Here is a 25,869-nt window from a genome sequence, read left to right as displayed (position 1 = left end):
TGATATTTTCAAAACACATCTTGAGTTCCTGTGTAGCCCCATTTTTTTAGTTTATTTTGTCCAATATCCATATTAACCTCATATAGTTGAATTTCACAAAATATGCCTGGGTCATATTTCACTGAAAAATCAAAAGAATAATGAAAAAAATGAATTAAGAAATAACATTTCTGTTTTAGGATTGTTCCGATTTGTTGTTTTTTTCTTCCTCTTCATTTTGACATTATTTTCATGACAATTAAGCACATCTAAACCCTAATTCTCAATTGATTCTCATTACTGTAATGCATTATTTATTTAAACCAGCATAAATAAAAGGTAATACAACAAAAACTACTGTGATATATAAATACTTCAAAGTTAAATAATTGATCATAATTATTTTTATTTATAGTGCAAAAATGACCATCCACTTTTTCAGCCATCTTGGTTCTGGAAATATTTTTCACATTCATTTTATTCCTTAGGGATTTCATAAGATCCTTCATACAAGAGATGAAAACCCATGAACCAAACCATCCAGCTCCGAGGGGAATAACAACATTACAGACTTTCATTTGAAGCTAAAATGATTTGAAAATCAGACAAAAAGACAAACGTACAAGACTGTGTACATAACATTTTCATGGGGGAATTAACGACAATCCCATGACGCATTGTGAATCAAATTAAAAGCAATGGAACTATATTAAACTATGATTTTAATTTGTTTATAATAAGTATTGAACAGGTGTCTCCAACCTTTTTTTGGCCAAGGATCCTTTGATGTGTAGAGAGACAGAGCAGATACCCCCTATTACATATTGTATACAATTTGAGTGTTACGATTTATGCCTATAATAATGAGTAAAAAGAAACCTGTATTGTACCATATTAATGTATGTAGTGTATACATGGTATAATGTTTACAATGCAAATACATTTGAATAAAATTACAATTATATACTCTTATAACTCTTTTTTTTTTTACATTAATTCCATTTTTTTTTCTTGTTTATCACTGTGCCATACCCCTTCTAAAACGATAGACAGACAGACAGGCAGAAACTCTCCATGCAAAATAAAACAAGTTTTATTAGGTGACTGATATGACAGAGATCTCATTTGAGAGGTCAATTTTATGCATGTTTCAAAATGTAATTTCTTTAGGAGTAAAAACTTTTTAATAAGTGCACCTTTAATAATGTTGATTTGAGAGTTACTGTCTTGTGTGATTTGTACGTTTAGGACCGTGTAGTCATGTTGCCAGCTTAATGATTGCGCTACTGTTCTGAAAGCAAAAAGCGACTAATAATTCAATAAACTCTAGGCCGTCATCTGCTGAACTGCATAGTATGACCAACGCAAAGAAAAGACACATTTACTTGTGCGACCCTCTACTGCAGCACTGCTCAAACTGATCTAATTAACAGGTCATGGTGAGCAGGGCCATTTCTAGCTATAAGCTGCATATGTGGACGCTTAGGGCCCCTGAGCCACAGGAGGCCCTGCAAAGCAAGGTCTTTTTTAATACATTTTTTATTATTATTATCTTTAAATATACTAAAAGCTGCGAGTAAGACTCTGGCAGCTGTTATGGTTCAGGTAGACAGGTATGGGGCCCCCTTGTGGCCAGAGAGGGAAAGGAGAATATAACTGCAAAGAGAGAGTTGTAGCTAGATGTGACAAGCACACGCACCTACAAGTCCTTTGGTCATTACTGTGGGGCCTCCAAGTACAATTTTGCATAGGGCCCCTGTATGCTCAGAAACAGCCCTTGGGTTGGTTGCACCAGTTATATTTAAGTTTCAAGCTAGTTGTGGAGTAAATGGGCACTAAGTCACAATTTATGCACTACTAAATATTTACATTTACATTTATGCATTTGGCAGACGCTTTTATCCAAAGCGACTTACAGTGCCCTAATTACAGGGACAATCCCCCTGGAGCAACCTGGAGTTAAGTGCCTTGCTCAAGGACACAATGGTGGTGGCTGTGGGGATTGAACCTACAACCTTCTGCTTACCAGTTCAGTGCTTTAGCCCACTACGCCACCACCACTGCCACATATGTGAGCATTGCACCATTTAACTTTGGTAGAACGTAACCCTACATATTTACGGAAGCCTCTGACCATGAGTAACGGATGGAATAAAAAAGCATACTCATTTAATGACATCAATGAGCTTATGTTTTGGTTGACAAGCTTCAGTCCTTTCAACATAGCCTATATGATGATGTTGCATTACATTCGTAAAATTTACGGGAGAAAACATTATATAAAAAAACTTACTTTTTCAGTATGAAACTGATCTAACGGTGCACTTTCCTGTGTACACCACCTGGTGTCATGTTTCAACATATACAGTATGAAATATATAAGATATAAAAATTAATAAATGTCTATTTCTCCAGCCTGTTGTATTTATTTATTTTATTGCCCCTTTTTCATTTTAGGTACAGTTATTTAATATTGCTATTTCCATGGGCTAAATATACCATTAATGAAATCGTCTAGGTTACGGATGTAACCTTCGTTCCCTGATGGAGGGAACGAGACATTGTGTCGAATAAGCAACACTAGGGGTCTCTCTTGAGCACCGAATATACCTCTGATCTATGAAAAAAGGCCAATGAGAAGTTGGCAGACAGAATTTGCATGTCCCGCCCCAGGACATACAGGCAGGGAATTACGTCTTTTTCATTCAGGATTTTTCTGAGAAGCCGAAAATGGTCCGGCCACAACTGTGGCTTGGCTCAGCGTCGTGGCCGGGAGCAAACTGAAGCGCCTAGCAAACTGAATTGCGTAACCGAGTCTGATGGTCCTGGCCAGCCAGCGTGACAGGTTGGGAAGTGAAAGCCATGCATCCAAGCTCCGTGCTAGGGGCACTAACGGGACGAATATTTTTTACGTACTCAGCGGGGCAGAGCAGGTAGTATAGCGTCGGGAGGCAAAGGGGCGTCCCGAGGCTCTGGTACTGAGAAAAGACTCGAAGCACTTACCTTGCTCCGCACACCAGGCAGGGGGCGGGTTAGTGACTGAGGAGGAGGTCCGGTGGAGGCGTCCTCTAGACTCGTCAGAACCGGCCGGCCAGGGAACAGTCGTGGGGCTAAAGGCAGGGGGTCCGTGTCCAGCATGCCGGGACTGTTGAGGTGTGGTGGCAGAGTGCTGTGAGAACGGCATTTGTGGGCCAGGTGACCCAGAGACAAAGGAAATAGCTCTTTGAATTTATTTCATTTGCCTACCCACATTCTCATTAAAACAAGGATTCTCCTCCCGGCCCTCCACCAGGGGACGGAGTGGTCTGCTTACGAGCTCCGGAGCGAACGTCTTGGTCTCTGGTTCGATTGTCTCAGGAGCGCCTGGGAGCCTTCCTGGTCCTCGAGGGGGTCCGTGAGACGGGGGGCGTGCGCTTCCTGTATGCTTTGGCGGCCAATGACGACGTCGTCGTACAGACCTTGGAGGGGAGCACAGGGCGACCCCGTCAGGTGGCGGCGTTCTCAGGGCATAGGTGGATCGCAACTGCCCTATCCACCTGGGGAATTGCTGTGTACCCGTGGGCCGCTCCGCCGTCGAGGGTAGTGAGAGCGGATGAGCGAGGGGCTTTGTGACAAGTGGAGAGGGGTGCTCTCCATGCAGTCATCAGCTCATCATGCACCTCTGGGAATAAAAAGACCGGGGGTGTGGCTGTGTGCAGCGCGCAGACCCCAGGAACCAATCATTCAGCCGAGAAGGCTGTTGGGAGGACGGAGGGTTCCAGTCCAGCCCCACGCTGGCAGTGGCCTGGGCAAGCATGTCGGACATCTGGGCTTCTGCCTCAGCCTGGGCGTGCTGGCCCGAAGACGGCAGCCCAGACGAGTCACCCGCGTCAGATGCCGGACCGCTCTCCGATGCAGCGGCGAGCTCATCAAGCTCGGGGGGCTCCAGAGGATAGGCAGGCTGGCTGTGAGGCAAGCCGCTGTTTCCTCGAGCCCAAGTCAACGAGCGTGCCGGGGGCGGGTGGTTCGTGAGGGCGTACCCGGCAAAACAGAGCCCGCTGCCATCCCCAGATCGCCTCCATCGCCAGCCGCGTTGTCCGCAATCCCGTGGGAAGAAGGCGCAATGAGGGGGGCAGCTGGAGTGGCATTCTGTCGGTTGAAGGAAAGCCGCGACCACAACATGAGTGAGAACATGAACCATTCACAAATGCTGACTTGGGGTGATCGCAGCCCAGACACACGAGACAGCGCCTGTGGCCGTCTGAAGTGGAGAGCACTCTACCGCATCCAGGAACTACACAGGGGCGGAAAGCCATCTTTATAAAGACGCATCCTGAAAAGGACGTTCAACGCCGCTGTGTATTGCTGTTTTAGAGGAAAATACTCTTTTAGAGAAAATCACTCTTTTAACAACACTCTTTTAAGTTTGCGCTGTCGAAGCGCCCAGGGGCAAACTGCACTGCTGTGCAGAGAATGAGAAAGCCGCTGAAGTGCACTGTAGATCCAACAACAGATCGCTCAGAGGTAGAGGAATAGGTGTGTGACTCGCAGCTCGATGCATACACGACCATCGGCTCAGAAGAAAATTTCTCCGCTTTTATACCCGTATGTCCGGGGCGAATTCTCTCTGCCAACTTCTCATTGGCCTTTTTTCATAGATCAGAGGTATATTCGGCGCTCGAGAGACCCCTAGTGTCGCTTCTTCGACACAACGTCTAAGTGAGCGACAGACGGGGAACTTGTTTTATTATGTTACGTATGGGGATATAATTTATTACAACTGACAGTTACGTGAACAAAAAACATTTGAACATCAACCGTAACAAGATCAAACTTGTAAATCTGGCAAACCGGGCACTTTGGGGCCTATCAGGGGCTGAATGGCCATTCCAAACGTGCTGAATGGGCCGCGATAAGCTAAAATGTGCCGTCGCATTATGCAGAACGAACCACAAAACACCACAAAAAAGTGTAGGGAGACCGACTTGATTGTGTGATTCACAGAGTTATGGGAAAGGCTGTTTGCTGCAATTCTCTGATTGTTGGATCATTACCCTCTAGGATTATGAGTAGTGTAGGTCATCTTATTTGGGTCACATCACCCATTATTTAACAAGATTTTTTTTTAATGAGGTTCAAGTCACATGGATTGATGGCTTCAACAGAAACATATACAATCAGTTAACAACCTCTTAGGTTTAAAAGTTCAGAAGTTATCGTTTATCGTTTAAAGTTATCTTTAAAGGTTTTGTTATTGTTAAAAATCAATTTGTCAATGGAGAAAGTGAATGGAATTTTTACTTCCATAACCAGACTGTTGTGCTCTATTGCAGTCCTTAAAATGTTTACATTATGGTAATTAATTGGGGGTTGAGGTGGGTTATTTGCATTGCTTATAAGCAGTGTTTATTTGTCATGAAAATAAAAAAACCCAATGGTCCTAAATATAGGCTTGATTTTCTTTAAGTAACAAACAGTTTCCAATTTTTTTGATGTCGGGGTGAAATATGACAGAGTGTGAAATGTTGGTCAATTTAGTTCCTGTACATCAAATCAAAATTTTGTATGAATTTCTGGATTCTTGGGAAGAATGTAGAAAATTTGCTGCCACGATTCTTGGGTATTGAGTGGTTGCCAAGGTGTTGCTAATTGGTTGGAAAGGTGTTCTGTGTGGTTGCTAGGGAACTCTGGGTGGTTGCTAAGTGGTTGCTTGCATAAAAGTAGTAAGATACTTTTCTTTAACAAGCCACATGATTTGAGGTATCATTCATGCCTTTAATGCAAACTTTACGTATAAAGTGTAATATTTAAGGTTAGGGGTCGTTCGAATCCCTTACCGTTCGTGTGAGCCTTAGCAAACATCACTCTTAAACATACTTCCTCTGAGGATTGTCACTATTAACAAAAGGCTCTTATTCAGTGATCTTGACCACATCAATGGCAACATAAATTGTGTAAAATGATTGCTCTCCATTCAAATGGGTAGCGCACACATCAGTGCTACAATGGTAGATTAAAGACATAACACTCAAAGCGCACTACGTTTCCAAAAGGACATCTAATTTCCGCTTCAAAAAAGCACTTACATGGTTAAAAGCAAAGAATACATTAGACAGTAAAGTGCTTATGACCATAAGAGGCAACGGGTCGCCGTGTCCCGCCCTGGTCCCATATGAGAGGACTGCTTCCTCAAACACTATCATGTCTTTTGTTGACACCTGCATTCTTGTTCAAACAAATGTGGGATAAAAGGAAACAACCATATGCAAATAGATTTTGTTCGATTTTAAACTGATATTATAGGCATTGAATTATAGCGTGTTGCACTCCTCATTTTTGATTTCGGTCCTGATCCCTAAATCTCAGTCCTTGAATAAGGCTTTAGGTTATGTACTTTTTAATTATCATCTGACAATCATATCATAGTAAGAAGTTACATAACAATAACATCCTGATAATTATCTCTCAGCAAATATACCTGATCTGATCTACATTCAGACATTGAACTCCAAACACTGATTTCTTTTGTCAGAATATTAAGATATCAGTGAGGAGTGCACACACAAATGTGACAGATAGAAACAGAACTCTGTGGAGCTGTGTATTACAGTATTAATAAATATTATGTTTGATTTCAGGATGCTCCCCAGTTTATATCCTTCAGTGGAGAATGTTTGTGTGATCTGGATGCGATTTGGGTGTTAGGTGTTACACTATGTTGCTGTTTTTCCGGTGTGATCTGAGTGCGATCTGGGTAAAATCTGGATGTGATTTGGGTGTGGTCCGGGTGTCATCTAGATGTGATTTGGGTGCAATGTAGGCGTCATTTGAGTGTAATTTGTGTGTGATGGGTATCATCTTGGTCTGATCTGGGTGTGATGCAGGCCTGCCATCGGGGGGGTCAAAGGGTACAGATGACCCGGGGCTCAAGGCTCAAGGGGGCCCATGCAAAGGTCTATAGTTGACCCTTAATGGGATTAAGTACAACAATTTACTTACTGACTTATATCACCGAAAATAGAATGTATATGTATTTACATGATAAATACTTTAATATTTATTATTAAAACACATTTCAACTTGCCATCTGATTCTGATCCCTCATCCCCCTGCTGTTATTGTGAAATGGTTCTTTCGAAACACCTAGCCAATCAGATGTGCGGAACACACACAATGTGCATTGTGCAAAGCGGGGACTGACAAAACTAGTCAAATGCCTCACCATGAGACTAAAATCAGGGGCACAAAAAAGAAAAGGGAGCAAACAGAGAGCAAAAATGAACGAAAGAAGCAGAGAGGTGATGGCCAAATTTCTTGCCAAGCATGAAGCATTAGGTATGACTAGGCGAAGCTGAAAGTGGCAAAAGCGAGGAGCTAGTGTAGACTAGCAAATAAAACTGCAGCTTGCTAGCTTAACCTTTAAATAATATTAGCAAGTTCACTTAACTAGATAAGATAATAATATAATAGATAGATATAAATGCCTTTATAAGTAGGGTTGGGTACCATAACCCGGTATTAAACGGGCCCTGGTGCTAAATTATTAAAGACCGCAGTATTGATAAGCTCCGACATTACGGTTACCAATGCTGAGTAGTCAACATTTTTTATATGACGTCTTTCTAAATTAAAAAATAAACATCACGATTTTCCCCAGCGCTATGTAGGCAGCAATGATGGTGACAGGTCCACCTGCACTTGACCCACATGTGTACGGTTTGATTGACCTCAAACACAGCCCCTTGATGACAGCCTTCCCTGCTTTCTTCACAGCCATTGGAAACAATTATTTTATTGATATTTTAGATTTGTTTCCAGTGAGATATTGAGTTTGTATATTGACTTTACTGAAACATTACTGTTGATACTCTAGAAACAACATTCTTTTAAAAAATTATATGTGTTTATCAATTATTTAACAATTGATAAAAACAAACAAAAAAGGAGTATCGATCATAGTAATAGTATTGATAAAATCCTAACGATACCATCCCTACTTATAAGGCTATTATATTGCAACCTGCTGGAATTACTAAAGCTTGCAATTAGCTCATTTTTAGACCTGAAGTCAGCAAGAAAATAATCAGACTCTTGCTATGATATCACCCTCTATCAGAAACTGAGAGAGAGACGAGCATCCCCACCATGCAGAGCAGGTCCACTGAGGGAGAGACTAGCATCCCTAAACAGTAAGTGAGTGAGTAACACAAGAATGGGTGGGTGGTGGTGGACGGTGCTGGAGTGGGTGTGGATGAGGGCAGTGTAAGTAGGGGTTGCTGTTTTTGTTGTTGTTGTTTTTTTTTTTTTTTTTTGGAAAATGTTGTCCCCCTGTCCATGAGTCCTGATGGCAGCCCTGGTGTGATTATGGGTGAAATGCAATCAGGGAAGTGTTGGGGAAGCTACTTTCAAATTCATAACTTAAAGTAGCTAAACTACAGTCAAACTACTCTTTTAAAAAGTAATTAGCTACATTACAAGTTACAAAAAAATTATCTAACCACATTGAAGAATTTAAAGAAGAAAATATTTTAGAATTTAGTATAACAAACACATGATACTATTCCATTCTGCAATCAGAAGTTTTAAAGATTTGATAAGTATTTAATTAAGGTGACACTACACAATTAGGGTGACAGCATCATATTGAAAATATCAGTTTATTGCTAATTTCCTGGGATTTTCACTGAATGGATCCCATCCGCTCTGTCCACCTGGGGGACCTCCGAGTACCCGTGGGCCCCCCACGTCGAGGGTAGTGAGAGCGGATGAGAGAGGAGGTCGGTTGCGGGCAGTGAAAGGAACCCTCCACGACCTCGTCAGCTCATCATGCACCTCTGGGAAGAAAGGAACCAGGGGTGTGGCTGTGAGCGGCACCCAGACCCGAGGAACCAATCGTCTAGCCGTGAAGGCTGTGGGGAGGACGGAGGGTTCCAGTCCAGCCCCATGCTGATGGCGGCCCGGCAAGCATGTCAGCCTCAGACTGGCAGTGTCGACCCGAAGGCGGCAGTCTAGTCGAGTCTTCCGCATCAGACGCCGGAACGTTCTCCGATGCAGTGGCAAACTCATCATCCAGCTCGGGGAGCTCGAGGGAGTAAACAGACTGGCTGTGAGGCGAGCCGCTCTCACCTCGAGCTCGGACGGAAGTCAACGAGCCGGGGGGGCGGGGGGGGCGGCGGTTGGTTCGTGGGGATCTACCCGGCGAAACCAAGCCCTCTGCCATACCCAAATCATCTCCATTGCCAGCCGGGTCATTGTCAATCCCTTGGGAAGAAGAAGCGATGTGGGGGGCAGCTGGAGTGGTGTTCCTCTTTAAGAAGTACAGCCACGACCGCAACAATGCAGTGAGAACATGAACCATCCACAAATGCTGCCTTGGTGTGATCGCTGCCCAGACTCACGAGGCTGCACCTTTTGTCCGCGGAGAGAAATTGACTGCATCCAGGAACTACACATGTGCGGAAGGGCATGTTTATAAAGACGCGTCCTAAAATGGAAATTCAATGCCAGCTGTGTATTGCTCTTTTAGAGAAAATAAACTCTTTTAGGAGGAAAATACTCTCTTTTTGCAGTGCTGTCGATGCGCCCAGGTGCAAAGCTGTACTGCCGTGCAGAAAAGGAGAAAGACACTGAAATGTGCCGTATATCCAACAGCTTAAGCCCTGCAGAGGTGAGTGGAACAGTAAGTGATCTCAGCTCACTGATCACACAACCGCTCGGCTCCGAAGAAGAAATCTGAATGGACAAACGCATGATTCCCTACTTTTATACCTGTATGTCCGGGGGTGGGACAGGCAAATTCTGTCTGCCAATTTCTCATCGGCCTTTTCTCAAGTCCAGAGGTAACCGAGGCCTTCAAAGAAGTCCCCTAGTGTCGCTTCACTCGACACAACGTCGAAGTAAGCGACAGACGAGGAAAACAACGTTCAGTCTTTGAAGTGTGGTCATCTTAAATGTATTTAAGAACTCTAAATTGACATCTACACTGCTGAACACAATTAATGTTTCTGTCACAATTAACAACAATCAGATGCTGCATTTTTCAGTTGGCCAGACTTTGTTCACTTTTAACGTAAAATGTTATGCTTTTATTTTCATTCAAGCTGACTAAAACGAGTCTAAAACAACTAAAAAGCTTTTAGCGCTTGCTTGGTTGACTGAAGCGATGAAAAGCAGTCAATCGCAGTGTGAAACAACTATTGTTCAGTGTAGATGCATTTTGGAGTTGTAATTTTTATTCCGATTGTACAACACTTCATGATCTTCAATCTAGGGTCGTGAATCTTTAGGTACCTCATGATTCGATCCAATTCCGATTCTTGGAGTCACGATCAGATTTTCTTATTGATTATTCTGCTGTGGAAAGGCAAACACTTTAACTTCACATTTTGACCAAAATTGGGGTTCAAAGACTGTAAGTTGTCCTGTGACAGACAGGTCTCACTCAACTATAACCAGGTTTTGAGAAAATTGGAGTAACTACAAAATCCAAACTCAAATCAAGTAACTTTTTTGTTGGTGTACAGTGTATTTTTCAGCCTTTGTATGACTATATTTTCATCATACAAAGTGATAAACACTGACCATGAAAGAAAATAAATATTGGTTTTCAGCAAAATACTATTAAATGAAGAAATTCAACTGATTATGTTAAATAACTTATATATTTAAAATATTGTTAATCATTTTTATTTAATAGTATACAATTTTTAATTAGAATAAATCTATCCAAGGCCTTTTCATATTTTATTTTATCTATAACTACAGGTTGGTGCGCCAGTTTGATTACATGAGATATATGCTTCTGTGAGTGCAGATGTCAGCTTCTCCTTTCCTCACCACAGGTGATTAAGTGGCACAAATAGCGAGATTATTATTTTAGAAATATATAAAGCATCTTGTATTTGCTGTTCCATCTGTTTGCGAGTAGAAGTCTCACCTGCTTAACATTTATCTAACAAGCGGTAAGGTATGCACACTCTTTCGGACAAGCGAGAGACCAGCAATGAGCAACTGTAAATGAAAGAGTGAAAGACATTGGGAAGCATCAGACAAAAAATAATTCGAAAATAAAAACATCACCCATATCTCTTGAACTGCTGTCTCATTATTATTTTCTGGTGGGTTTTTTTTTTCACTTGTTGTGCAAATTAGTGCAAAAGGTGGGCAAGATCGTATTTCATGTTCTTTGTTGACATGTAATCATGAAATCAACCGTTGCCATGCGCACGAGTTTGTGAATTAATTTCGGGATCGTAGTTTCATTAGGAGACTAATGGTGTGTGGTTGATACATCCAGTCTGTGATCAGTTTTGTAGGATGTGCTTGTTTTTAGGATATGCACGTGTTTCTAACATCTGACTATGGCAGGCACATAAGCACCACTGCTGCCATGTCCTCAGAATCGATTAATCTGAGAATTGTTTTGTTTTTTCTCACCGGTGCACCTAATATTTTTTCACAGTCGCACATAGTAATTTTCACTGAAATGGCCGCACTGTAGAGCCCTGCCTAAACCTAACCATCAGTGGAATAAAGATATCATTTTAGAATGAAAATGCAACCTCTGAGTCTTATTCACCATTGTTTTTTCTTGGTTTCCATGGGACCAGAACCGGTGTCTCTGAGGCTGCTCGCACAATGGCACAATGTTTTGTTAGTTATTCCAAACACCGGATCTGTGTGTGATATGGGTGAATGCATGGAAAATAATCTCTGTCAAATCATTCAGTAAACGCACACACTGTTTCTCTCACACATGTGTAGACTCTCAAAAAAATGAAAAGAAGCCCATCGAGCCCGGTCGCATTTCTTGGCCAAACTTCTGACTGTCAAGCCTTTGACAGTCAGAAGTTTGGCCAAGAAATGTGACTGCTTTCAAGAATGCAAGTACCGTCATTGCATATCATGTCAAACAACACACTGTTAGCATTAGAAAACTGGATCTCACATAAGTTATTGAAGGTCTTTTGTAAACAGAAACATGAAAGCAAACAAGCTCTTGTGCTGCTGGCCTTGATCATCAAAGGCCTATCGATCAAATGGGTCCTCCTCATCTCATTGATTCCTTCAGCAAGTGTATTCAACATCTGATGTGCATGCACGCCACCCTTTTTAAGCATCGAACTTCAATTGACACTCATCTTATTGTGTGTGTCTTGCAGTCCAACAAAGTGTCGGTGGTCCAGCAGGGGATGCATCCATTAACGCCGCTGCTGCCGTATGATCACTTCAACCCAGGCCCTACACACATTCCCACAGAAGTCAGCCAGAAACCAGGTATGATCACAGTCTCTACACCTCTGTTCCAACATTTCTCATAGAGAACCCTGAACTCCTTAATGCATCCCAGCAAAAACATACTCAACCACAAACACAGTTTGTTTTCCATAAATCACTTTTTCTGTTCATTAAGGTATGGTCCCTTAACCTGTTGATGAACGCCCCCTTTTTGAGCACAAACCATGAAAATGACATACCTGAACTTAAATGTTTGTATTTTCTAGACCCTTTGGAGTATGGACACAGTTGTAGTATCTTTTGAAAGAAGACAATTTGGACTTAATTTCCCAAGTTTCAGAATTAATATACAGTGCATCTGGAAAGTATTCACAGCGCTTCACTTTTTCCAAATTTTGTTATGTTACAGCCTTATTCCAAAATGGATTAAATTAATTATTTTCCTCAAAATTCTACAAACAATACCCCATAATGACAACGTGAAAGAAGCTTGTTTGAAATCTTTGCAGAAGTATTAAAAATAAAAAAATTTAAAAAATCATATGTACATAAGTATTCACATCCTTTGCTCAATACTTTGTTGAAGCACCTTTGGCACCAATTACAGCCTCAAGTCTTTTTGTGTATGATGCTAAAAGCTTGGCACACCTATTTTTTGGGCAGTTTCTCCCATTCTTCTTTGCAGGGCCTCTCAAGCTCCATCAGGTTGGATGGGGAGCGTCAGTCCACAGCCATTTTTAGATCTCTCCAGAGATGTTCAATTGGGTTCAAGTCTGGGCTCTGGCTGGGACACTCAAGGACATTCACAGAGTTGTCCCGTAGCCACTCCTTTGTTATCTTGGCTGTGTGCTTAGGGTCGTTGTCCTGTTGGAAGATGAACCTACTGAGTCTGAGGTCCAGAGTGCTCTGGAGCAGGTTTTCATCAAGGATGTCTCTGTACATTGCTGCATTCATCTTTCCCTCGATCCTGACTAGTCTCCCAGTTCCTGCCACTGAAAAACATCCCCACAGCATGATGCTGCCACCACCATGCTCCACTGTAGGGATGGTTTTGGCCAGGTGTTGATCGGTGCATGGTTTCCTCCAGACCAACGCTTGCCATTCAGGCCAAATGATTCACCAAAGAGAAAAGAAGCCCTAGAATTTTGTTTCTCATGGTCTGAGAGTCCTTGAGGTGCCTTTTGGCAAACTCCGGGCGGGCTGTCATGTGCCTTTTACTTAGGAGTGGCTTCCGTCTGGCTACTCTACCATACAGGCCTGATTGGTGGAGTGCTGTAGAGATGGTTGTTCTTCTGGAATGTTCTCCTCTCTCCACAGAGAAATGCTGTCAGAGTGACCATCGGGTTCTTGGTCACCTCCCTGTCTAAGGCCCTTCTCCCTGATAGCTCAGTTTGGCCAGGCGGCCAGCTCTAGGTCCTGGTGGTTCCAAACGTCTTCCATTTATGGATGATGGAAGCCACTGTGCTCATTGGGACCTTCAATGCTGCAGAAATTTGTCTGTACTCTTCCCCAGATCTGTACCTTGATACAATTCTGTTTCAGAGGTCTACAGACAATTCCTTGGACTTCATGGCTTGGTTTGTGCTCTGACATGCACTGTTAACTGTGGGACCTTATATAGACAGGTGTGTGCCTTTCCAAATCATGTCCAATCAACTGAATTTACCACAGGAGGACTCCAATCAACTCCAATCAAGTTGTAGAAACATCTCAAGGATGATCAGTGGAAACAAGATGCACCTGAGCTCAATTTTGAGTGGCATGGCAAAAGCTGTGAATACTTATGTACATGTTTTCGTTTTTTATTTTTAATACATTTGCAAAGATTTCAAACAACCTTCTTTCACATTGTCATTATGGGGTATTTTTTGTAGATTTAGGAAAATAATAAATGTTATCAATTTTGGAATAAGGCTGTAACAACAAAATGTGGAAAAAGTGAAGCGCTGTGAATACTTTCAGGATGCACTGTATGTTGTTAGTTTTTTTAAGTTAGAGAACTATGAAGTTTATAGTAATGGAAATATTTTGTGCTGAACATGTTTTTATAATAATAAAAACCATAATAAAAGTGCCAAGACAACCCAGAAATACAATGTTCTCAAAGCCACAAGTTTAAAGAAGTTGTTTAAAATTTGAAGATGATCTAACAAAAAATGAGGCTCCTGTGAGCTTTTTTCTCTGTGAATCGCTGGAAGCATACATTAAGGCTCCGCCTCGGAAGTAAAAATCCCATATTTGTTTTCCACATGGGAATTACTTTTTAATGATAACTTTTAAAATTTACGACCATGTGCTCCAAGGTTGTCTATTGATTGTTTATGCTTCTGTTGAAGCCATCAGTCCCCGTTATTTCACATACATTTTATTTGTATTATTTTGTTAATAACTATGATACCCATGATCCTAAAGATAAAGATTCACCAATCAGAGAATAGCAGCTAACTAACTGCAGAAAAAGAGCTCTGCAGCGATTGCCCACTCCCATGACTCAAACTACTGATATATTTGTAAATTCATATTTTACAGTATGCTTAAAATATATTTTTTGTGTTCAAAATGGACAACTTTATCAGTAATGTTAAATTTTTCAGTAATTTTTTATTTGCTTACACTTGGATTGCAGTTCATTCCCTCATGAAAGGCGATAAGTACAGTCTCGTACCTTTTGTCTTTTTGTCTGATTTTCAAATACATTTTTGCTAAATTTTGCTTATGTTGTGATTCAGTTTGGACCTGGTCGGATTGGTTCATGGCTTAGAAGTCTTCTATGAAAACTTATATGAAGTTCCCATGGGAAAAACTCTTCTGAACCAAGATGGCTGAAAAAGAAATCAAACTTTGAAGTATTTTCACAGTACAAAATGTATGAACATGCAATATACAAGAGACATACAAGAGGATATTAAGAAGAAATGTTTGTGGATCAATCGATGCAGATCTATTTTTCTCCAAAATGGTTTGATGAGATTATGATCAAAGAACATATTTCAAATCAGCATTCAAATCTGACAACATTGGTATCATAAATTCTGCGTCTTTAGCTCAGATCATGCTAAAAATGCTATTTTTTAGGCTGCAATGCAGGACATGATTTGTTACTTGCTAGTCAATTGAGGGAGGGACAGTCTCACTGCACAAGCAAAATCACTTCAAATATAATATGAATATTTGATATATCACCCTGCCCTACTTAGTGAAGGCACTCACATGTGTGATTACGGGCCTAGAGACTTCCGTATCACACACCTGTCCTCTGCTCAACTCTGGTGTGTGTGTGTGTGTGTGTGTGTGTGTGTGTGTGTGTGAGAGAGAGAGAGAGTAAATCAGTGAGCTGTACCATACTCAACCACCGTGACCCAACACACTCACATGATGATGTTGATATGGGACTGAAATGTGTCATTTCTGTACAGACTGTACATCAAGGTGAAGTACATGGCGGAATGAAAAACATTGAGAGTTTGAGCCTGTGACACTTACTGTATGTAAAGGTTTGTGTTTTACTCTACTGTGTTTGATATCCAGATAATGTTTTCTGTGAGTTTGTGGTCCAGTCATCTCAAACATCAGAGTGCTTTCACTTTTATGGGGTTTGGCAAACACAGTGGAACATGTCTTATATTGAAAGACTACTTTAAAGGCTAATCATTTGCCATTTAACAAGTACTTTTCCATCAAGAATGACTATTTTTAAAATGACTATTTCCATCCAGGTTTAATGTGATATGAGCTGATGGGAATTTTTTAATAGTGAATAAATTGAGCATGCATAATGTGACTTTTCACTTGCATTTAAAACACATGATAGATACACACGATAAGTTGTGGTTATTTTTGAAGTTTTATTTTTATTTTAAACCTTCAGTCTTCTAAACATGGCAATAGTATAGGTAGGGAAGGGATGATATATGAAATTTCGATATATCGCCAACTAAAAAAATTAGGAACCATATTGTGGCTCAACTCAACTATTGTGTAAATTTGCAACATTGTTCTCTGTCCATGTGATCATAAATTAAATGATCGGTCAAACATCATAATCTCTCTGTTGCTTGATTTTACCCCTACTGCGCTTTTATCTACACTGTTTACAGGGTTCGCACAAGGTCCTTAAAGTGCTGAATTTAGCTTTTATACATTTAAGTACTGGTTTTGATTAAGTACATTGTTTTGATTAAAAGTGCTATTAAAGTGGATAATTTCCTCCATGTAATGTATGTCCATCAAAGATGAGGCGACTCCACTTTCATTGTATAATGTGTCTTAATATCCTTTCTGTTCTTCACAGTCAGATAAAAATGTAAAAGGAAATATACATTTTAATCTCACGCAGCATGGATGCGCTAAAGAAACCAATAGATTTACATTGATGTTCGCTGAACCGGAAGACTTTGAAATGTATGTTGAAACTCTGACAGTAAACCTTTTACTGTTTCTTATACACATGAATGTAAGCTCAGTGTTTTTACTTAAACTATTCTTAAAAATAAATATACATTTTCACATCCTTTTTCCAGGACAGGTTTTGTTCAGTTCTATTGCTTGTTCTGCACCTGAATGTAGCCAGGCTGATTTATTTAAACTTTGAGCATTTAAAGTGTGTATTAAAGAACTTTATCTTGATGAGAAATTATAATTTTGCTTAAACATTTTCTCAGAAATAATAATTAAGTAATATGTTTATTTAAATGTTATTATATCTAATCATGAACCTCTTATTATCAAATCGAATAGTGAGATAACCGTATCGACCCATCCCTAGTATTAGGGTGAATGTCACAAAACCTGTCAAGTACATGTGCATGTCGTATTTCAAAACAAAATTTTATAATAATAATCATAATAAATATAATCTTATTTTTGGACCATTCAAAGTTTTTGCATTGTAATTTTTTTTTTGTGTGTGACAATTAAACATTTCCCCAACACTCATTACTATAATTCAAAATAAATAAATAAATCTATTTATTTCTTAATAATTCTGTACTGTAATGTACAAATAATCATTATAATTTACTATTTACACATCATGGTAGTATTTTTTTTACTGCCTTTGTTTTAAACTATGTAAATGATTGGGGGAAAAATATATTAATAATACAGTAAAACAACTTTATCACAGTAATGAAAGTCATCATTGAGAATGATGGGAATTCTCTCTCTCTCTATCTCTCTCTCTCTCTCTCTCTCTCTCTCTCTCTCTCTATATATATATATATATAAACCTGAAGAAGTAAAACATTCAAAGGCAATAAGAAGATCCAGACACAATATTATAATATGATATTATATACAGTAGCACAGTGGCAGAGCAGTTCTGTGATGGGGGATTACATATATCTCCAGCAGGTTGACTCAGTCACATTCCAGTGCAGATTTATTGAGGGTTTGTTCACAGACTGGCCCAGAGCAAATGCAAATTATAGTCATCAAGTGGCATTCTTCTGCACAAACACAGGTTCCTTCAGGCCTCTCTTAACTGTGGGGTGCTCACTGCTGACAAATGACTTCCTTTGGAATATCACAGAGACTGTTTTTATTGGGTTTATTGTTTCATCTGTCACATGTACCATCACAAGCCACCATAGTAACCTTAAAACTATAGTCTCCAGAACATAAGATTGAGGGGTTTTTACCCTCCTCAAAGAGGTTATCGAACATCTCCAAACAGAATCCCTGTGTCAAGATACAAGCCATGGATTTTTGTTTGGAAATGCTTTTGTTCAGTCTGGTGTTCCAGTGAATATCATCTTGTAACTTTGAAAAACATTCTCGTTTGGAATAATTCTTGTGCTGCGTTGGTATACTTATTCACTTGATGTCTGATATAACAATACTAATAATCAAAATGTTTATTCCTTTTATCCAGTACTTTGTAGACCTTGTATTTTATGGTAATAAAGAAAGTATTCCTGTTACAGGTTATACTAGAATTTCAGAAATATGCTGTGGTCAAACTCAAAGCTTTATTAATTATAACATGATTATTAACACAAAGGCAATAAATAAACAGGTTGGAAATAAATAGCCATAGTTAGCCATAAGCTGACATGAGAGAGTCAATTTGAAGTTCAGATTGATGTTTTGATCATCTTTAAAAACTATTATCATACTGATTTTTGTAATTTTATCAAATTTCCTTCCAAAACAGAAAAATCTGTACATTTTTCCAAACTTTTGGCCGCCAGTGCTGCGCCACATTTTTATATATATTCTTTCTAGTTATGCTCTTAATTGGCTAAAAACATTTTTTTAATATATCTATCCAGTAATCCAAACAACTGGAAAAATAATGGAAAAGTCTTGGAAATATATTGAAAATTAATTGGTCAAAGTGTGGGAAACCTGAATATTTTATATAATATATTAAGACATATAATGTATAATAATTAAAATATGCTGCTAGCTTGGCTAATGAAGTCATTCATGCTCTTGTCATTAGGTTTCTGTGGATTGCTCATGAAAGTGCTCTTTCTGAAGGCTTTATTATGAATACTCCATATTTAATAAAAAATTAAAATAATTCCAAAAACAACAATATTGCAGGAAGAAACTTGTGCTAATAGCAATGAAAATGCTGAAAATGACCTGGGGTACGTGAGTGGCTACCTGAGCATGCATCACCACAGCCCGTCTGAAGTTTGCCAAAGAACATATGAATAATCCAGGGAGAATGAATTAGTTGAACATAATCTATATCAGCATTCATGAGAAATGATCCCATTCCAGATGTGAAACATGGTGATGTATCAGGGTTTGGGCCCGTTTCATGGTCCCAGCTTTCAAACAGCTTGCAGGCATTGAACTTTGGACCACACCAGCAAATTTAATGTGAAATGTTGTGTGATGTGAAGAGATTACTCAATACAAGTGAAACTGAGAATATCATGGAAGTTTTTAAACAATTTGTAAAGAAAAATGGCACAAAATCATGACCGTAACCACCATAGACATTTAAGGTGACACGTTCCCCACCCAATAATCAGAATGGTGGTCAATCACTATGCACTATTTAATCACAAATTCTTAAACTTTTACCTTTGGTTCCCCAAAACCTTCCATATATGGATACATCATGTTTAATAATTGCAGGAACAGCCGCTCCGCCTCTTTCTCTCTGGCTGTTTGTCCGGGTTTCGAGGTGTTTGACCTTTGCGATGAGGCCGGAGTAATGGCAGGTTCCCAGCATGTTAATGATGGCCTGAGTCATGTGACAGTCCTCCTCTCTCTGTGTCTTACAGGTGTTCACAGACATCCGTCTCAAGACATCTCCAGTTTCTATTCGCTGCCTCAAGGCCAGATCACCCCCTCCATGAACTGGTAAGATTTAACTACACACCACTCCACAGGCCAACTTCTTCAATACTTCCCATCAGCTCACTTCATGTCTGCAAATTTGATGAGATTAAGCAAGCTGAATTGCATCCAGGGTTCAGTGGTGTTTAGAATAGTTCTTAAAGGAAAACTGAGTGTACTGTGGCCTCAAAGTTTATTTGGACACTTAAGTCATACATTAAAATATGTGAATGTTATTGCATTAGATAACACAATATCAGACCAAGTTGCATTTATCTGAAAGAATTTGAAATTACCTTAAAAATGTCGATAGTTACCGAATGTTGTTTTTTAATAATTTCTTAATTTCAAAATAAGAGCCCCATTGACTTTCGGCCTTGTTTATACATAAAAGTCCCACGTTATGCACCAAATCTTAATTTTTTTCTGGTTATTTTGGGGATTTTGGTTGAAAAATAAACTGCATTTGTAATTTTATTGGTTTAGGACTCTTTGTCTGTGCCCGTCATAGTAAGGAAAAATAATATTTTTTTTCACATCCTATAATTAATATTTTTTTCATTATCTGCCGATTAATCGGTTATCAGCCTTTCCCACCACCTTAGATATCGATATCAGCAAAATCAACTATCGGTCAACCTCTAGTTGCTTGTGTACCCATCCTCAAGCTAGGCAAAAGCTCCACTCTTCACCACAATGGTAACTTATCATAATGGAATCAGTTCTAAGGTCTCCCCCTTTTCTTATCTTGCTCAAAAAATTGTAAAAAATGCAAAATTTCAATATTTGTACTCTCTGCATCAAGTCCCATGCAAAGCATGCTGGGAGCTATAAATACCCTGCCCAAATCCCCTTGCACATGTTGTTGAACATACTTGATTGTTTCACATTCACCCTACAAAATATATAAATAATAATAACCTGCGTTGTTACATTTTTTCCGTGTTCTGAATGGTTGTTGTTTAGATTCACAGTTGGGAATAATGCATTGCAGTAAAGAAAATACTGTATAACAATGATTATTTTTATTTAAATACGTATAAATTAAATAAATTACAACAGATATCACCATGAGTGTAATTATTACTTCACAATTCAAATAATATATCATTCATTGTTTTGTGTTACATTAATGAGAATGCGATTGTTTTGCATTACAATAGTCATGAAAATGTTGTCACAATGCTAAAAAGATGTCACTTGTTTTGAATCTAATGCAGTGGCATTCAGAGATTTAAGTGTTACAGGTTTGCAAATACTTTTTGTAGCCACTTTAAATGGGGTTGTCTTTATTCTGGCTTGATAATGACTAGATCAGAGGCACAAATATTGAAAGCAAAGCAAACACATGGGGCACACATCCGTTAGTGTTTCATGGATGGTGAAGTGCCAAATATTCACAGTCAAACAGTTAACTGTTTCATGTATCTGAATTTTCAGATTAATTTGACATTTGTTCTGTGGTGGGACACATTTCATTCAGAGTTTTTATTTTATTATCGTAGTTGTTAAAGTTGTAAGAGTTATATAAGTAGTAAACATGTTTGGCAACTTTCTCCATTTTCAAAACAAACTTGCACCTAATTATTTTACTGTAACATAAATTTAATGTTTGGCCTTTTTATTTCACTCAGCTCTACTTCAGTTGTACATTTTCAGATATCTCCATATTTTTTGCCCAAAATGTCACCTGTAAACATTTGTGTCAGAAACGTCGATGTAACCTCCGTTCCTTGATGGAGGGAACGAGACATTGTGTCGATGAGTTGACACTAGGGGTCACTCCTGCGGAGCCCAGACATCTCTGATCTTAAGAAAAGGCCAATGGAAATTGGTGATTTTAGGTGGAATACAATACCGGTTAGGAGCGGAAGCACATTGTGCGGAGCGGTATCGTGGTAGATCCTACCCAAGGGGGGAGGAGTAACTACAAGCTAACGACTAAGGACAGAGGGCCCTCTGCCTAAGGAAGATGCGGGGAAACCATTTTGCAGAATATACATCACACGGGGTTGACTAGGGGGACATCCAGCACATGTGGAGCACTTACCTCAGTATGTGGGCCTGGGTGACGCCCGTACTGTGGTGGCAGCGAGCCTCTCCGAAGACTCGACGTCCGCTAGGCTAGGGAGGAAGAACGTCCAGGGTTCACACTTCTTGCGAACGCAACTGGGGAAAGAGCGTATGTCTTCACCTCAAGGGAGGGGAAAGGCGCTATGCACAAGCGATACACCCAGCCAGCTGACCCAAACTTACCTGTTTGTGTCACCTGATAACATAAGGTGACACAACTGGCTCAACCCTGAGCTTATAGAACCTTGCAAATGTGTTAGGTGTTGCCCAGCCCGCAGCTCTACATATGACTGCTAGAGAGGCACCCAAGAAGCCACATCACCCCTGGTAGGCTCGTAGGCCAGCAGGGGCGGCACGTGCTGGGCGTGGTATGCCATAGTGACCCAGTGGGTGATCCTCTGTTTGGAGACAACGCTTCCCTTCCGCTGTCCACCGAAGTAGACCAAGAGCTGCTCGGAGCTTCTAAAGCTCTGTGTGCAATCCAAGTAGATGCGAAGAGCACGCATCGGACACAGCCAAGGCTGAGTCTGCCTCCTCCTGGGGCAGTGCTTGCAGGTTCACCACCTGATCCCTGAAAGCCCTGTTGGGGTCTCAGGATGACGTGAGAGTAAGCCGGACCAAACTCTAGGCACAGTTCTCTGACCGAGAACGTATGCAGGTCAGCTACCCTCTTGATGGAGGTGAGCGCCGTCAAGAGGGCGGTCTTCAGAGAGAGCGCCTTTAGCTCTGCTGACTCAAAGGGCTCAAAGGGAGCTCTCCGAAGGACAACGGAGAGGTCCCATGAGGGAACGAGGCGCGGCCTGGGGGGGTTTAACCTGATGATCAAATCGTGCTTCCCTAATATTACCGTCCACTGCACCGTGATGTGCCGATATAGCGGCTACATACACTTTCAAGGTGTAGGGGGACAGCCGTCCTGAGTGATCGTGTCTAGCACCACGGGTGGTAGGCCACTTAAGTCTTCCACGTCCCGTCCAAGGGCCAGACATGGAGAGCGAAGAGCATAAGGTCCGGGAGGGCCAATAAGGGGCCACTAAGAGGATCTGCTCCTCATCCTCCCTGACCTTGCACAACGTCTGTGCAAGAAGGCTCACTGTGAGGAACGCTTACTTGCGCAGCCCCAGGGGCCAGCTGTGTGTCAGGGCATCTGTGCCGAGGGGAGCCTTGGTCAGAGAGTATCAAAGTGGGCAGTGGGAGGATTCTGGGGAAGCGAACAGGTCTACCTGTGCTTGCCGAATCTATTCCAGATCACCTGGACCACCTGAGGGTGGAGTCTCCACTCTCTCCTGAGTGTAACCTGTCAATACAGCGTGTCTGCTGTGGTGTCCCGGGATGTGGGTGGCTTGCAGCAACTTGAGCCGCTGCGGACTCCAAAGGAGGAGAAGACGGGCGAGTTGTGACATTCGACGAGAATGTAGGTCACCTTGGCGGCTGATGTACGCAATCATCACTGTGTTTTCCGTCCGATCAACACATGCTTGCCCCGGATCAACGGCAATAGCCTCCTCAGGGCAAGTAGTACTGCCAGCAACTCGAGGCAGTGTTGCTGCCACAGGGGGACGCCCTTGGCGACAAACAGACGGGGGTGCGAGACATTGGATGTGTTGAATGGTCCCCGTCTGTCTTTTAACAACTGAAGATTGCTGGGCGAAATCCTCTACGGTGCCACAGAATAGGCCAAACTGGTTTGACCAAGTTGGGCCAAATGTGGCACTCCTGGACCACTAAGGTGGACATCACCTGCCCGAGAGACCACGCCGTGACCATCATCGCTCGGACGGCGAGACCAGTCACTGAGCACAACTCCTGCATAAATCTCGGGTCAGAACTACCCTCGTGCAGTTCTTTGAGTGCCACGGCTTGGTGCACTTGCAGGAGAGCCATGGCGTGCAGGGCGGAGGTGGCCTCTCCAGTGGCACTGTAGGCTCAGTCGTGATTGATGACGTAAACCCACGGGCCCTGGACGGGAGACTCAGATGGCACTACCAGGTGGGGGCGTTCTGCAGGCACAAGTGCACCACGGTCACCTTACCAACCTTGGGAGTCGCTGAGCACCCCCTGGCAGCCCCACCGTCGAGCGTAGTGAGAGAGGACGAACCCACGAACCGGGTTTGGGCAGTAAAAGGTGCCCGCCGCGATCGCGTGAGCTCATGCACTTACAGGAAGAAAGGTACGGGGCCGGGCGCGGCCGTAAGTGGCGCTCGGAGCCCGGGACCGATCACCGACTGATGAGGGTTCAGGGGGTAGCGGAGGATTCCACTCCATCCCGCTCGGGCAAGCATGGCCGTCAGCAGCGCATTGCGACAGACTGAACCAACCCACTCTCCGATGCTGTAATCGGAAGCTCATCCACTTCGTGAGCCGCGAACGTGACCGCAAACTCGCCCTGAGACAAGCCGGCAGTCACATCGCGAACTCGCTGGGGCAAACGAGCGTGCTAGGGAATAGGAGATCCGTGGGGGGTTTCCCGGCGGAGAAGTTCCCATTGAAATCCCCAGTTAGCCCCCAGTGCTAACCGACCCCGCCTCATACCCGTGGGTAGCTGAACCGAGTCGGTGAGACGATGGAGTGGCTTTCCCTCTTACGAGAGAAAGCTACGACCGCAATGTTGCCAGAATCATGCCCTTGCAGTGAGAGCATGATCCACAAGCGCTGTCCCTGCGTGGGCAGTGCCCAACACGAGAGGTAGTGATAGTGGCCGTGGTAAGCGGAGAGGTAACGATCGCAACCATACACAAACGAAAAAGAAGTTTTTCATTTGTGACACTCTTTTAGAGGAAATTAAACTCTTATGTGTTTTTATATATATATATATATATATATATATATGTATACGTAGGTATATATGCACGTAGGGGAATGAGGTTTTGCCCCTAGTGAAGGAGTTCAAGTACCTCGGGGTCTTGTTCACGAGTGAGGGGACAATGGAGCGGGAGGTTGGCCGGAGAGTCGGGGCAGCAGGGGCGGTATTGCACTCGCTCTATCGCACCGTTGTCACGAAAAGAGAGCTGAGCCGAAAGGCAAAGCTCTCGATCTACCGGTCAATTTTTGTTCCTACCCTCACCTATGGTCATGAAGGTTGGGTCATGACCAAAAGAACTAGGTCGCGAGTACAAGTGGCCGAAATGGGCTTCCTCAGAAGGGTGGCGGGCTTCTCCCTTAGAGATAGGGTGAGGAGCTCAGTCATCCGTGAGGAGCTCGGAGTAGAGCCGCTGCTCCTTTGCGTTGAAAGGAGTCAGTTGAGGTGGTTTGGGCATCTGGTAAGGATGCCCCTGGCCGCCTCCCTAGGGAGGTGTTTCAGGCACGTCCAGCTGGGAGGAGGCCTCGGGAAGACCCAGGACTAGGTGGAGAGATTACATCTCCACACTGGCCTGGGAACGCCTCGGGTCGCCCAGTCAGAGCTGGTTAATGTGGCTCGGGATAGGGAAGTTTGGGGCCCCCTGCTGGAGCAGCTGCCCCCGCGACCCGACTTCAGATAAGCGGTTGAAGATGGATGGATGGATGGCTATATATATATATATATAAACAAAGTTGTTCACTCCGTAGTTTTCTGCTGCTGAAGCGCCCAGGGGTATTTTCTCAGCACAACCGGGGTGTGCGAGGGGGAGAGCCACTGGAATGAGCTGTAGATCCAACAGCGTAGAGAGATGAATGGAGGCGGCAGAGGAATTCAGCTCTGTGAACTTGCTCGCTTGGCTCGGAAAAAGATATCTGATGTGTGTTTGCAGCATCACTCCTTTTTTACCCATATGTCCGTGGGAGTGGCATGCAAATTCCACACGCCAATTTCCATTGGCCTTTTCTCAAGATCAGAGATGTCTGGGCTCCGCAGGAGTGACCCCTAGTGTCAACTCATCGACACATTGTCGAGTGAGTGACAGATAGGGAACTAAAGCTTCTGTGGTATCTAGTAGTATTTATCCATTATATTAGTATGAATATACCTCATTTCTGCCCATATGCAGGTTGATACAGTTATTGTTACTATAATAAATTCATGGTCAATTTTTGTAAGGGTTGTGATGTGTGGATTTAAAGCCTTACAATTAATGTCTGTTCGTGGTGCAGTTTTTTGTCCTGTTTTCCTCGTCAATGCAGTTAAGAATGTGCGGGGACATTTTATATGATATTAAACTAGTTTAATGACAGACACATTTGGGGTTTTCTTAGAGGTTTTCAACAAATAATTCAGTGTGACCCACCTGTGCTTCTCGCAGCGCTGTTTACGATGATCTTCACTACATGGCTGAGAGATTGAGATCTGTTTGCGAAGAAGGTTATAGCTGCAGGCAAGGCTCCAAA

General features: G+C 42.0%; 1 protein-coding gene across 4 annotated transcripts in view; it reads left to right on the top strand.

Moving 5' to 3' along the window:
- Positions 1-25,869, top strand: part of LOC127625432 (transcription factor 7-like 2) — a 91,503-nt gene that overhangs the window by 45,853 nt on the left and 19,781 nt on the right. For all 4 annotated transcript variants that reach the window (XM_052100730.1, XM_052100728.1, XM_052100727.1 and 1 more), the window contains exons 4-5: positions 12,120-12,234; positions 19,440-19,518. In XM_052100730.1, the coding sequence (XP_051956690.1) occupies positions 12,120-12,234; positions 19,440-19,518 (194 nt within the window). The remainder of the gene's footprint in view (positions 1-12,119; positions 12,235-19,439; positions 19,519-25,869) is intronic.

This window comes from Xyrauchen texanus, chromosome 31, assembly GCF_025860055.1.
Source record: "Xyrauchen texanus isolate HMW12.3.18 chromosome 31, RBS_HiC_50CHRs, whole genome shotgun sequence".
NCBI classification, from domain to species: domain Eukaryota; kingdom Metazoa; phylum Chordata; class Actinopteri; order Cypriniformes; family Catostomidae; genus Xyrauchen; species Xyrauchen texanus.
Note: the sequence above shows the minus strand (reverse complement) of the source record. Positions and strands in the feature narration are given on the sequence as shown.